Below are 14,776 nucleotides of genomic sequence, written 5' to 3'. Positions count from 1 at the left end.
GAGCGACTAGGTAACAAATTAAATGCTCAATTTAAAAAGAAAGAATCAGATCAGCTCTTACCTGAACTTGACAGCTTAACGTCTACGGCAAAGGTAAGCACGTCCTCTTGTAAGATGTTGACAATCTTTACAGAGCAGTACTGCTCCATCAACAGTGGTTTGATAGTTTTGATACAATCGTTGCTCCAGTTCCCCTCTGCTGGGATCACATTGGCCACAAAGCACTTTATGGCCTGAAAGATTTTGCACAGGTTACTTACAAAAATTATTATTTATAAAATGACTCATTCTAATTAATTATTTCAAGAATTTTAAAGACAATATATTTCATATTAAAAATCTATGAAAAATCTTCAAGTACTAAAACTATTAAACAATTTTTCACGTAATTGGCACGCTCTTGGCAGTCTATTCACAACGCTTACTCTTGGGGCTTGAAACTTGAGGAATTCATGAAAAGAAAAGAACTAACCTTCAATATTGCATAAATTCAGGCCATTTCTGAATAATGTAATAAAGGCAGAAATGGTGGTTTTCTCAAGAGCAGTTTGATCAGAGGTGCCTAGAAATGTTAACAGTTTCCACCTGAGACAGCACTTAACTGAATACAGCAAGATGAAAATGGAGCCCAGGTGGCCACTGAGTGTTCATGTATATAGTAAAAGCTAAAACTACAGCAATAATAGGTACTGTTTAATAATAACCGTGGCAAAACAGAACAAGCAAATACTGTGTCCATAAAAACATTGTAAAAACGCTCCTCTGGTGGCATCTGTAGGAATTTAGAAGTAAGAGAGACTCACACAAGGAGGAAACAAGTCAATGTTTCTGCTTAGTTGGTGAATTCTGTTGACAGGGATTATTTCTTCATTGCCGTAATCGATATATAGGACGTGTGCCTTCTTCTGCAGCACATCAACATCTTGTACTATTACTCTGTTCCAGGTCTAAAGGTGAGACAGAATGGTACTCTGCTTCACAACACCATTTCACAACCTTAAGTTTAGAAAATACCCTCAACCAACCTACGGAACATGCAAAAAGGCTACTGTGTTGTTCTAAGGCACTCAACTAAAAGCCCAACTCAGTTTACTAAGAACCTAGCTAAGAAATCCCTCAAGCTGTCTAATTTGCATAACTACTCCAAAGCTGTTCTACACCAGTAGATTCTATCACACACTAATGCCTCAGCTACACCAACAAACACACACTCTAAGACTCGCAATCATTTACAACCTGCCATTGAGGAACCCATAAACAGTGCTGGAGAGGGCCAGAGGGCTAGGGGTGAGGTACCCAAACAGAGCATGGAATATTGTGGATTAGAAACAGGAGTGTGACCAGTCTGGCTTTAAACCATCTAAGACATCATTAAAAGCACCGGTGTTGATGAGCTAACATGACTAAATTAAAACACGTTATTAAATAACTCATTTCATTATGGGTTACCTGATCAACAGTGTACTTGGCGACACAAACTTCCCCCTTAACAGGAATATAATCTTCTTCAAGCAGATCTGCATATGTTTCTTTTAGGCTGGTGGAAAGTTGGTTCATGTATTCTAAAACTTCTGAAGAATATAACTGCACATAAAAGTCACTTGGGTGTTTGAATTCAGTAACTGTGCCCTTTCAAAGATAGAAAAGATGTAATAATTCACTGGGAACATAGAGCAAATGTGATTTTTCTTAAAGCTTTACAACTAAGACACAATAAGTGTTGCAGACACTTGGATATATATGGCAGCTAATTTATAAACTCATGTTAAAACTGGGAAATAGGAAAACAAAAATCTATAGTTCTTTGGATTTCTGTGGAGATTAAACAAATACCTTTATTTCCATAGTTTTCCTGAGCTGTAGACTTCTCAACTCAGAAGACATTATTTTCTCAGCACAAAGGGCTATTTCTTTAGCAACTCCAAGTGGATAGTCACTCTGGTTTGAAAAAATATATAAGCGAATTACTTATCAGCACATGTTTCAATGATACTGTGGCCCCTATTTGCTGGAACTGAGGCCAAAATCACTTGGCTTCAAGAAGAGAGCACGCGAACAGTGAGGGCCTCCAAGAGCCACTAAAATCCACTGTTCATGGGCAGCGGACACACCATGACAGTTCACCCCAACAATCAGGCTAGGATGGTGGCGCTAATGTTGAGTTTACACAAGAAAAGGGGACAATTTTTTAAATATGCACTTGTTGAACTCTTCTTCAGAGTGAATATTTGAGGAACGTGGATTTTTTTTTGGGGTGGGGGGAGTAGAGGCTAGGAGCAGCTAGAGAAGGCTTACAACAATCTATAAAAATGAGTTGGACAGATTATACAGTCCAACAGATATTTTCAGATTATAAATGATTTAGCCCATATAATTATCTAATTGGAGAAGGCAATAGATATTAACAGAAAAATCCCTCCTTAGACAGACATCTAGGCCCTACTAGAATCCAGTACACAGAACTAGAGAACTTGTGACGCAGACTGCGAAGGGACTATTTAAGCAGTCCAGATGGTTTTTATATTGCCTCACAGCCACCTCAAATCCTTTTTAGAAAAACACTGGAAATAAAACAATTCTGAAGGACACCAACAATCACTAAATATGATCACTAGGGTATACAGATTTATTCAACAAGCACCTTTTGTTTTTAGGTAAACACTGGTAAAATGTAGAAATTAGTCTTAAATATTTTATTTAGCTTAACTAGTCTTAAATGAACAAAGAAGAGTCATTAAAGACAACGAGTAAGCATACCATACCTCATTTTTCACTTCCATGTTCCTTGTTTCAAAAGGTGATTTACTGTCTTCAGGTTTGTGGAAACTAGAAAAAAAAAAACAACTGATTATAATATTTATACTACATAGCCAATTATATCTAAAAAAAATTATATCTAGGGACCATAAATCACAATTATATTAAATTCTCGATGAACAAAATTCAGAAAGAGCAAAACCACTTCTTCCTAAGAGAATCATAGTTATGTTAAACACTTGAATGCTGGCTATCTAATGGCAGACCCTGTGCAAATGTGTCCTTCTTCCAAAAGTCGCCTAATGACAGGGAGACAGGCACAATTATTAAGTCTCAGTTTTCTAATCAGTACAATGGAGATAATCACTATGTTACCTAGACAGAGTTCTGAGGATCAACTGAGGTTATACACATCAAACTGTTTTGTAAATTGGTAAAAGCCACACCTGTTAGACTTAAAAATATTTTAAAACTCCAACTCATTCACTGACTTTAGAGATACACTCTGAGAGTCCTACCTTATTACAATTCAAGAAATTATACATGTTTAAAAGTAAGGCATTCTATGGCCTGACTGCGACTGGGGGGATCCTGGTGGTCATGGCCCCCAGACCTTCTGTTGGCCCAGGACAGGAACCATTCCTGAAGCCAACTCTTCAGACATGGATTGGACTGGACAATAGGTTGGAGAGGGACGTTGGTAAGGAGTGAGCTTCTTGGATCAGGTGGACATTTGAGACTATGTTGGCATCTCCTGCCTGGGAGGGAGATGGGAGGGAGATGGGAGGGTGGAGGGGTTAGAAGCTGGCGAAATGGACATGACAATAGAGAGTGGAGGGAGAGAGCAAGCTGTCTCGGTAGGGGGAGAGTAATTGGGAGTGTGTAGCAAGGAGTATATGGGTTTTTGTGTGAGAAACTGACGATTTATAAACTTTCACTTAAAGCACAATAAAAATTATATATATATAAAAGAAGTAAGGCATTCTAAAGCTTGAACCATTAAAAAAGCAAACTTGAGGTTCTAAATTTTAATATGTTCTATCTAGTTGGTTTTTGGTATCTAGTTAATTTATGTTCAAAACAACTCCTAAATTTGTAGAGCTGTTTGCTTTAGATTTGTACACCTTATCTATGCCTCAATAAATAAGTAAAAAAACTGACAACTTTAAGACCACTTAAAACAGATTTAATCCTTAATGTAACAGAAAAAAACTTTTTAACATTCTCTAATGATTAAAAAAAAATCACAAACACTTTTGTTCTTCTAGTAAACACTTACTTTTGCTGCACAGGTTTGCACACGATGCTGTGTGCTGACCAGTCCCTCCTCTGACATGCTATGGAGCAATAGTATGTCTGTTTGCACTGTGAGCACCTCAGTGATCCTGCAGAACATAACCCACAGCATCATCAGTGTATTAGGCCAATATCTGCTGTCAGGTGCAAAAGATTTTCAGTGATCAGCTACATCAAACACCACTCTACTACTCACATTCAAAAAGACTATGTGAAGAGAACTGTGATTTACCATTAGGTGCTTTCCTAAGACCTTGGAAGAAAACAGCAATCAGTATTATGATTAAACTTTTAAAGCTCTCTCAAAACTGCCAATGGGAATACGAAATGGGACAATTACTTTGGAAAATGGTTTGGCAGTTTCTTATGAAGTTAAACACGCACCCACCCTGTGACTCAGTAATTTTATGCCCAAGATAAATGAAAACGTATGTTCACACAATGACTTGTACAAAAATGTTTAGTGAGCTCTATTCATGACAGCCAAAAGCTGGACACATCCCAAATGCTCATGAACCAGAGAACAAGTAAATTGTGATATAATGTAAAAGTATTCAGCAAAAAAAAAAAAAAAAAAAGACACAACATGCTGTTTGAGTCTATTTATATGAAATTCTATGTCAGGCAAAATTAATTCATGGTGAAAAAATGAGAACAGTGGTTGCCTCTGGGGGCACGAGAGAGTACAGTGACTGGGAAGCAGCATGAGGGAACTTTCTGAGAAGACGGAAATGTTCTTTATCTTGGTAGGGGTGTGACTTTGTGCATTTCAATGTATGTTAAGTTCTTTTTTTTTTAAGTTCTACTTCAAAAAAAGGACCTGCAAAAATCATGATCAAGTGGGGAAGCGGGGCGAGTCAGAAGGGGTGGATGAACAAGAATGGTGGGATGTGGACAGCTGCTGAAGCTGGGATATGGGAGTATAATGTACACACTCTATCCTGTTTACACTTCATATGTTTAAAATTTCCCGTAATAAAAAGATTTTTAAGATGTGTACAGAAATCATCCAACACAACACACTTACCAAACAGGCCACAGCGATGGCAAGTTGTGGACCGAAGAGGAGGTCCTAAGGAGCTGAAGAGTGCTGGATTGTTTATGGACAAGGAATTCTCAACCAGCTTGTGCATTTTTTTTGACTTTGCAGGAGGCACATTATTGCTAGGCTTCTATTAAGAAAAGAGAACAGCAATATTAACACTTAGTAATAACTTTAAAAAATACTACTACTGTATTTGGAACTTCTGCTTCTGGGAAGATGAAGTAAATACACATTTCCCTGTTCCTCCCACTAAGTACAATGAAAACCCTGGGCTTATATATAAAATAAATTTCAGGGGAGGAAGGGAGAGAAAGGAAGGCAGGCTCACTACAGACATCTCAGGACCCAAAAAACAACATGGCGGTGAGTCCTCTGAGTTTTCTTTTTGTTCCAGACTGGGTGCTTGGGAAGAAGGCAACCTGGAAACAAACGCAATGAAATCCCCAACAAAAAGCATACTCTTCCTAGCCAAAGGACCAGGAAAGGGACAGCCTAGCAAGACAGAAAACTCTTATACAATAACTGCCTTGTTCCTGCCAAACACTACAGAAAAAAAGACATAGGCCGACCCCCACCAGCAAAGGCAGCATGGTGAGCCTAGACTTGCATTCCCACTAGGCTACAACAAAGTACCTCAACCTTCCCACTGGTATGGTATCAGAGAAGTTGGGCTGAGGAAGGAGCCAGGGCCCCATCCTTAGGGTAATTAAGCCTTCTCTCCTCCAGGAAAGACCTTGTTAAGAGGATGAAAAGACAAAATACACAAAGGGAGAAAATATTTGCAAACCACATATTTGACAAAGGACTAGTATCTAGAATAAATGAAGAATCTTCAAAACTCAACAATTAAAAAAAATTAGAAAATGAGCAAAATACATAAAGAAATATTTCACCAGAGAGAATACACAGATGACAAATAAAAACATTAAAGATGTTTAACATCAGTAGCCATTATGGAAATACAAATTAAAACCACAGTGAAATATCACTACACATCTATGAGAATTAGGTAAAATAAAAACCACCACCAAATGCTGGCAAGGATGCAAAGAAATTGATCACCCGTGATTAATGATGGGAATGCAAAATGGTACCACCATTCTGGCAGTTTCTTAAAAAAATTAAACATGAACTGTTACGTGACTCAGCAAGCACATTCCTGGACATTTATCCTAGGGCAATAAAAACTTTGTTGTTGTTGTTAGGTGCCACTGAGTTCGCTTCAACTTAGAGCAACCCTATGTACAACAGAACGAAACACTGTCCGGACCTGAGCCATCCTCAAGATTGCCATAATGCTTGAGTCCACTGTTGCAGCCACTGCATCAATCCATCTCGTTAAGGGTCTTCCTCTTTTTTGATGACCTTTTCTAGGGCCTGGTCCCTCCTGATAACATGTCCAAATTTATGTTAGACAAAGTCTCATATTCTCGCTTGTAAGGAGCATTCTGGCTGCACGTCTAAGACGGATTTGTTCATTCTTTTGGCAGTCCATGGTATATTCAATATTCTTCACCAACGACATAATTTAAAGGCATTAATCATTCTTCAGTCTTTCTTATTCATTGCCTAATTTCATAGCATAGAAGGTGTCTGAAAACACAATGACCCAAGCCAATCACCAGTAATTATCAGCTATCTTGACTGCAAGTTTGATCAATGTCAGACTGCAGAAGTTGGTAAAAATCTCCAATTTCTTCATCTTTGGCCTTAGTGGTGGGTATATAAATTTTGAATAATAGTTGTATTAACTGGTCTTCCTTGCTGTTGTGTGCCATTGAGTCTGACTTATAGTATCATAGCAGCCCTACAGGACAGAGTAGAACTGCTCCACAGGGTTTCCAAGGAGTGGCTAGTGGACTCGAACTGCCAACCTTTTGGTTAGCAGCCTGAGCTCTTATCCACTTCACCACCAGGGCTCAGGTCTTCCTTATAGGCATATGGATACTATCCTATCACTGACAGCACTGTACTTCATGCTAGATCTTGAAATGTTCTTTCTGATGACAAATGCAAAGCCACCCGTCTTCGATCTGTCATTACTGGCATAGTAGGCCATACGACTGTCTGATTCAAAATGGCCAATCCCAGTCCATTTCAGCTCACTAATGCCTAGGATATCAGTGTTTATGCATTCCATTTCATTTTTGATGATTTCCAATTTTTCTAGATTCATACTTCATACATTCCACGTTCTGATTATTAATGGATGTTTACAGCTGTCTCTTCTCATTGAGTTGTGCCACATCAGCAAATGAAGGTCCCAAAAGCTTGACTCTATCCACGTTATTAAGGTCAACTCTATTTTGAGGAGGCAGCTCTTCCCTAGTTGTCTTTTGAGCACCTTCCAACCTGAGGGGCTCATCTTCTGGCACGATATCAGACAATGTTCCACTGTTATTCACAGGGTTTTCACCGCCTAATTTTTTTCAGAAGTAGACTGGCAGGTCCTTCTCAGTCTGTCTTAGTCTGCAAGCTCAGCTGAGACCTATCCACCATGGGTGACTGCCAGTATTTGAATACCAGTGGCTTTCAGCATCACAGCAACATGCAAGCCACCACAGTACAACAAACTGATATACACATGGGGAATAAAAACTTATTTTCTCACGAAAACCTTAACATGAATATTTATAACAGTTTTATTCATACGAGTCAAAAACTGGAAACAACCCAGGTGTACTTCAACGGGTGAATGGTTAAACAAACTGTGGTACATCCATATCATGGAGTACTACACAGCCATCAAAAAGGATCAAAAAGGATCAAAGCATCGATACACTCAACAACCGAGGTAAATCTCTAGAGATTATACTGAGTCAAAAACGCCTATCTCAAGAAGCAACTTTCTTGAAATGATAAAATTAACTAGCGATTACCAGGGGTTGAGGAGGAAGTAAGGGCAGAAAGCAAGGGGTGTGGGCATAAAAAGGCAACATAAGGGATCCTTGCAGGACAGAAATGTTCTCTATCTTCACTGTGTGAATATCCTTGTTATACTGAACTGTAGTTCTTCAGGATGTTACTATTAGCGGAAAGTGGGTGAAGGGTACAAGGGATCTCTCTGTAGTATTTCCCATGACTGCGTGTGAATCTACAAAAAGAAAAAGTGTAATTTAAAAAAAAAAAAGGTACTAGATCAAGAACGAGGAAATTTAACCTTGACTGATAGCAGCAAAGTGAGTAATTCTCTATTAAAGCAATACAAAAATATGCTTGAAACACTGACATCACTAGGGTTGGTGTCACCCATCCCCACAGACCTCCTCCCACACCAGACCATACAGAATCCTCAGTAAAGTTTTTTGTACTGTTACCCGTAAATTGTAATTCTTGCATATCACTCCTTCTTTTCCTTTAATTACTACTTTGTTCTCAAAAAAGTTACTGACATAGGTTCACAAATGCTAATTACCACAGTATTGTAGCTAAAACACCAGAAAATTTGACAAAATCAGCAATGAAAACAACAGTGCATGTTTGTAGCAAGTGCAGAGGAAACCACAATTCAAAGCACCACTGTCATTGGGTTATAATGACAGCTCTGACTGGAGTGCATCAGAAGGCTCGAAAAGTAAACTAGCATAGAGTTTTAGCCTTCTAAGTATATTGATACACGTAAGGTGGGCTTGCGAAAAATATTTTTGTTGACATAATTAACTACAAAAAAAAAAAAAACCCCGTGGCCATCGAGTTGATTTCAACTCACAGAGACCCTGCAGGACAGAGTAGAACCACCCCATACGGTTTCCAAGGAACGGCTGTTAGATTCGAACTGCCGATCTTTTGGTGAGCTGCCGTAACTTTTAACCATTACGTCTCCAAGGTTTCCATTATTTACTACAGGGATATTTTTATAGACCGTCATTTTGCTATCACCCCCTCTGACAGTGTCGCCCGGTGCGGTCCACACCCCCACCACTCCCTTGTGATGCCGGTGGCTTGAAATCTTTTAACCAAACAGACACACATGCACACACACAGGTAACTTACAGCATTAACGTCTTTGGGTGGTGAATTATTTCCGACAGTTAATGGTGATACTGAATTTCCTATGGAAGAAAAACATAACTTTTAATAAAAGTCAAATATTTCTTTGTATTCCTAAAAACATGAAGTACCATAACTGATGTTCAAATTATAGGGCTATACCATAATAGCCCTATATCTATGCCACTTAATAAGCAGTGTTCTACTTTTCCTATATGGAAAATATGGGCTTGTGCTAAGATTTCAGCCTTGACTGCTGCTCCTCACATTATGAACTTTTCTCCATTCGCTAAGGCAGCAATTATCCAACTTTTTGTTTAGACTCAGGACCTCTTGACACTTAAAATTATTGAGGATCCCGAAGACCTTTTGCTTATATGGCTTAAATCTATCAACATTTATCATATTAGAAATTAAAATGAAACATTAAAAAGTATTTACTTAAAGGAGCCCTGGTAGCACAATGGTTAAGCGTTCAGCTGCTAACCAAAAGGTCGGCAGTTTGAATTCACCAGCTGCTCCTTGGAAACCCTACAGGGCAGTTCTACTCTGTCCTATAGGGTTGCTATGTGTCGGAATTGACTTGACAGCAATGGGTTTGGTCTTGGGTTTATTCATCTAAAAATAATAATAAAACCATTTCATGTTGATGTAACTTTTTAAGTGAAAAATGTAACTATATTTTCTAGAATGAAAAATAGTAAGAAGAGTGGCACTGTTTTGCATTTCTGCTCTCTCTTTACCAGTCTGGCTGAACAGAAGGCACCTGGGTTCATGTATCTGCTTTTGCAGTCAGTCTGTCGCAGTAAGTTGTTCTGGCAGAAGCATCTAAAGACAATTAGGCCTCCCACGAATATGTAGTTGCAAAAAGGAAAAGGATTAAATGGCCTCAGATAATGGTAGATATTCTCTTTTGGTATCACACTGAAACTCAACAAGTGGTAACTTCTTAAGGGTTAGTGCAATGTGGAATCTAAAACCTGATCCATGAACTTTTCACACTGTTACATTAAATCCATTGGTTTCCCTGCACTTTTAATGGATTTTTACCCATGTATGGTTGTGCAACATGTTGTACTGATCACTTGGAAAGCGTATGGGTCACTGAGTTGTGCAAAGCTTCCAAATGTCAACACATTTCTTTACAGAATATCAAAAATTCTATTTGTTAGTTACTACCTTTCACCCTGAAAAGTTCTAAGTATTGGGAAGCTAAACTGTCAAGCTCAGGGTGGATACGAATTTTCTGAAAATCCAATTTTTGTTCGAAAGCTCGCATTTTATACCGTTGGCTGCTTTCCTTGAAGTGACAGGTTCGCTTTGTACGTCTCCAAGAAAATGCCTACTGATTATGCCGAATGAAATTAGTCATTCACAAAAGGAGAAATATTGTATGAGATCACTATTATAAGAACTCAAGAAAAGGTTTAAACACAGAAGAAAACATTTTTAATGGTTATGAGGTTGGGGAGGGAGAGGAAGGGGTAGTCACTAATTAGATAGTAGACAGGAATTAGTTTTAGGTGAAGGGAAGGACAACACACAATACAGGGGAAGTCAGCACAACCAGACTAAACCAAAAGCTAAGAGGTTTCCTGAATACAACCAAACATTTCAAGCCACAGAGTAGCAGGGGCGGGAGTCTGGGGACCATGGTTTCAGGGGACACCTAGGTCAACTGGCAAGACAAATTTTAATGAGAAAATGTTCTGTATTCCACTTTGGTGAGTGGCATCCAGGGTCTTAAAAGCTAACAAGTGGCCACCTAAGATGCATCAATTGCTCCCAACCCACGTGGAACAAAGGAGAATGAAGAACACCAAAGACGCAAGGAAAATAGGAGCCCAAGAGACAGAAAAGGCCGCATAAACCAGAGACTCCTCAGCCTGAGACTGGAAGAACTAGATGGTGCCCAGTTACCACCAATGACCACCTTGACAGGGAACAAAACAGAGAGTCCCTGACGGAGCAGGAGAAAAGTGGGGTGCAGAACTCAAATTCTAGTAAAAAGACCAGATTTAATGGTCTGAGACTGGGGAAGCCCCAGAAGACACGGCCCTCTGGACTCTTTGTTAACCCAAAACTAAATCCATTCCTAAAGCCAACTCTTTAGACAAAGATTAGACTGGACTGTAAGACATAAAATGATACTCGTGAAGAGCGTGCTTCTTAGTGCAAGTAGATACATGAAGCTAAAAGGGCAGCTCCCGTCCAGAGGCGAGATGAGAAGGCAGAAAGGGTCAGGAGCTGGTTGAATGGACATGGGAAATCCAGGGTGGAAAGGAGGAGTGTGCTGACATATAGAGAGCAACTAGGGTCACAGAACAATGTGTGTATATATTTTTGTATGAGAAACTAACCTGAGCTGTAAACTTTCACTTAAAGTACAATAAAAAAAGAAAGAAATGATGTTCCATGAAAAGCATTTCTGTTCGGCTCACAACTCAAACACATGCTCTTCCGCAAGCTAACAGTCACGCATCCAGAAGTAGCAGAATAATTCCCATCTCGTCACACACAATACTGAAAACATACGCACACAAGGGCTGACATTTAACAAAATTAATAACTTTTACTGCTTGATCAAGAGCATTCTTCAGTAAAACTGGCATTTTGGCTTTTGTTTTGTTTTTACTGCAAGTATGTGAAAAATTCAGCAACTGCTGGCTTGGCTGGCGCCCCCGCCCTGTGTCGAGCTGGGGCACTAGCCATTTACCCACCCTTGCTTTGGCACCAGCAGTGTAAAGTCAACACAGCAAAACAGGCAAATAATGTCTTAATAGCTTATTTCAGATACATTGACAGGGGCTAAATTCTACCAGGTTCTAGGGTTCTTACAGCAAGTCTTTAGAATTAGGACTAACCAAAAAAAAAAAAAACCAAACCCAATGCTGTCGAGTCAATTCCGAGTCATAGCAACCCTACAGGACAGAGCAGAGCTGCCCCAAAGAGTTTCCAAGAAGCGCCTGGAGGATTTGAACCACCGATCTTTTGGTTAGCAGCCGTAGCACTTAACCACTATGCCACCAGGGTTTCCAGAATTAGGACTAAAGGAATGATTAAAAAAAAACAGGTTAACGTCTTAGATATAAATACTACTACATGCATAAGGAGCCCTGGTGGTGTAGTGGTTAAGAGTTCGGCTGCTAACCAAAAGGTAAGCAATGTGAATCCACCAGCTGCTCCTTGGAAACCCTGTGGGGCAGTTCTACTCTATCCTACAGGGTTGCTATGAGTCGGAACTGACTCAATGACAATGGGTTTGTGCTTTTTTTTTTTTTTTTTGTATATGCATAAAGGAGCCCTGGTGGCACAGTGGTTAAGAGCTCAGCTGTTGAAATGTCCAAATCCAACAGCTGCTCCTTGGAAACCCTATGGTTCTACTCTGTCCTACAGAGTCACAATGAGTTGGAATTGATTCGACAGCAACAGGTTTGGTTTGGTTTTATATGCATAAAGGAGCCCTGGTGCTGCAGTGTTTAGGCACTCTGCTGCTAACCCATCAGGCACTCTGTGGGAGAAAGATGCAGCAGTCTGCTTCCTTAAAGAATACAGCCTTGGAAACCCTATGGGGCAGTTCTACTCTGTCTTGAGTAATAAAATTTGCATTTTTTTTTTTTTTTAAATGGCCAATCTTCAGAAAACCCATGAAAAACCAGAGTTTTTCCATTCTACAATTTTACATTCCTAGTCTGACAGTATGACTGTGGAAAAACAGTTCATGTGAAGCTAATTCTCTCCTCAGGCATTTTCTTGAAGATGAAAAGTGAGCCTGTCATTTCAAGGAAAAAAGACTTTCTCTCCCCCAGGAACCCTTTCTGTAGCTACTTGATAGAAGGCTTTCCCTCTTAAATTAATATTCAAACAACAAATGCTCTTAGGTGGTCATTTGGCTGTTCTGTTACTAGTCCATTGCTGTGTACTTATATGTAAGTTTGACAAGCCACCAAAACCATCAGAACCAAGAAGTAGAAAGGTCTGCAGTTTTCACTCACCTGTTGGGAAAGTCTTCCTGTCTCCTTTGGATCCAATCACTTCTCCGCTGATGCCCTTAGAGTCTGAAGATACTGAATTATCTTCCTGACTAGCCAAGTACTGTTTGGTTTGCTCACAAAGCAAAAAATTGTTCTTTTTATTTCCATTCTCTGGGCTTTTCAACCTGAAATTAGGATGATTAGGATGTCCTCCAGGACTTCTTAGAGAATCATGTAGTGGAAGCTTGCTTTCATTTTTCTCAAAATTAAATGGCTCTGCCATTTTACATGTAGATGCTTCTGGATTATTTCTTGACATCACAGTAACTGGTGATTTAACACTCATGGAAGTCTAAGGAAAGAAATGTATTTAAAAGGCAACTTTTAATTACAAAAATAGAAGACCAGCAGGTCCACGTGACCTCTTTCAAATATTTCTGTAACAGGTAATTCCTAAAAACTATTCCAAAGCAAGCATTCCATGATATCAAAACCTGGCCTGCATGGCACAAGAAATGGTAAAAAGAAAATTTCTCAATCGATAAGCACAAAGTCCAAGTTCAACAGAATTTAACACCAGACCAACTCAACAGAATCGAAAGAGTAATCTCAGAGTTCAACACCATTCCTTCCTTTAAAAGCTTTTGAAACAATAAGAGTAAAATACTAGCATGTTTTTAATGACTTATTTCCAACTGAAAGCCTAGGACTTAGTGCTGAAATGCTTCAGAGGTTATTATTTAAAACTGGCCATCCCCCAGCCCTGTCCTCACACCACGGAACCCCTCCACCCTCTCCAACTGTATGCCACTGTCCTTGAATATGATGACCTCACTACCCGGGATGCCCTCTCCTCCTCTGCCCAGTAAATGCTCTCCTTCCTGGTCACCCTTCACCATTCTTCCCAGCTGACCCATATTCTGTCTGGTTTCCCCAAATCCTATGCTTTGATAGTCTCCGGCGAAACTTCCGTAAATTATTACTTGTACCTACTACTGCTTTTAAGACAAGCAGTACCTATCTGTGTGCACATTTCTCAGAAAATTTAAGTTAGACATATTGTAAACTTCCCATATTCAATTTGTTGCAAAGTGCCTCTGGCAAACGTCTATTCAGAAGTTACACTGGCTTCCGGTTTTCCTCTTGCTTTCTTAGTGTCTTGCCCTAGGGGAAGTAATAAAAGTGGACAAGCAATTCTTTTTTTAGTAACTCTTCGCCTGTAGGCTGCAGGTGAAACTTCTGGTATCCCCAAAGGAAGACACCAAAACTACCCAGAAGAAAAAGAGGTCATAGAGAGCTGAGACTAGCATGAGTAATACCTAAATGTTGTTTAACATGTTTTTAACAGGAAATAACGAATTATCAAAATCCTGTCTCTTGGTGTCCTAAAACTACCATTTCACTGCTCATTTTACATTAGGCCCAGCCTGATCCAATGACTACAGAAAAGATAATGAAACGAAAGGAATACACAGGCTCACTCAAAGGAAGGGAACTCTCAGTGGGCCGTATCCTGGGAAGATCTCCAATAGCAGGACCACATACGGGAAGTTACGGTGGGAGACCCTGGGCTGCTGGAGAGAGTACGCTTGCACCAGTAAGCAAGCCCAAGTTTGAGGATCAGACTGACAGCTACAATAGTGGATGCACAAAGAACAATGTTGTCAAATTACAAAAGGAAAAGAACTGAACCTCCAGGGGATACTGGGTGGAA

The 14,776-nt window shown here is 39.6% G+C and overlaps 1 protein-coding gene across 5 annotated transcripts in view; it reads right to left on the bottom strand.

Moving 5' to 3' along the window:
- Positions 1 to 14,776, bottom strand: part of TDRD1 (tudor domain containing 1) — a 60,686-nt gene that overhangs the window by 36,887 nt on the left and 9,023 nt on the right. For all 5 annotated transcript variants that reach the window (XM_049855479.1, XM_049855477.1, XM_049855478.1 and 2 more), the window contains exons 2-10: positions 13,084 to 13,414; positions 9,092 to 9,150; positions 5,081 to 5,225; positions 4,037 to 4,142; positions 2,763 to 2,826; positions 1,834 to 1,938; positions 1,450 to 1,629; positions 804 to 947; positions 62 to 233 (exon numbers count right to left, since the gene is read on the bottom strand). In XM_049855479.1, coding sequence (XP_049711436.1) covers positions 62 to 233; positions 804 to 947; positions 1,450 to 1,629; positions 1,834 to 1,938; positions 2,763 to 2,826; positions 4,037 to 4,142; positions 5,081 to 5,225; positions 9,092 to 9,150; positions 13,084 to 13,408 — 1,300 coding nt within the window. In that variant the 5' untranslated portion in view covers positions 13,409 to 13,414. The remainder of the gene's footprint in view (positions 1 to 61; positions 234 to 803; positions 948 to 1,449; positions 1,630 to 1,833; positions 1,939 to 2,762; positions 2,827 to 4,036; positions 4,143 to 5,080; positions 5,226 to 9,091; positions 9,151 to 13,083; positions 13,415 to 14,776) is intronic.

The sequence above is a fragment of the Elephas maximus genome, chromosome 16, assembly GCF_024166365.1.
Source record: "Elephas maximus indicus isolate mEleMax1 chromosome 16, mEleMax1 primary haplotype, whole genome shotgun sequence".
NCBI classification, from domain to species: Eukaryota; Metazoa; Chordata; class Mammalia; order Proboscidea; family Elephantidae; genus Elephas; species Elephas maximus.
Note: the sequence above shows the minus strand (reverse complement) of the source record. Positions and strands in the feature narration are given on the sequence as shown.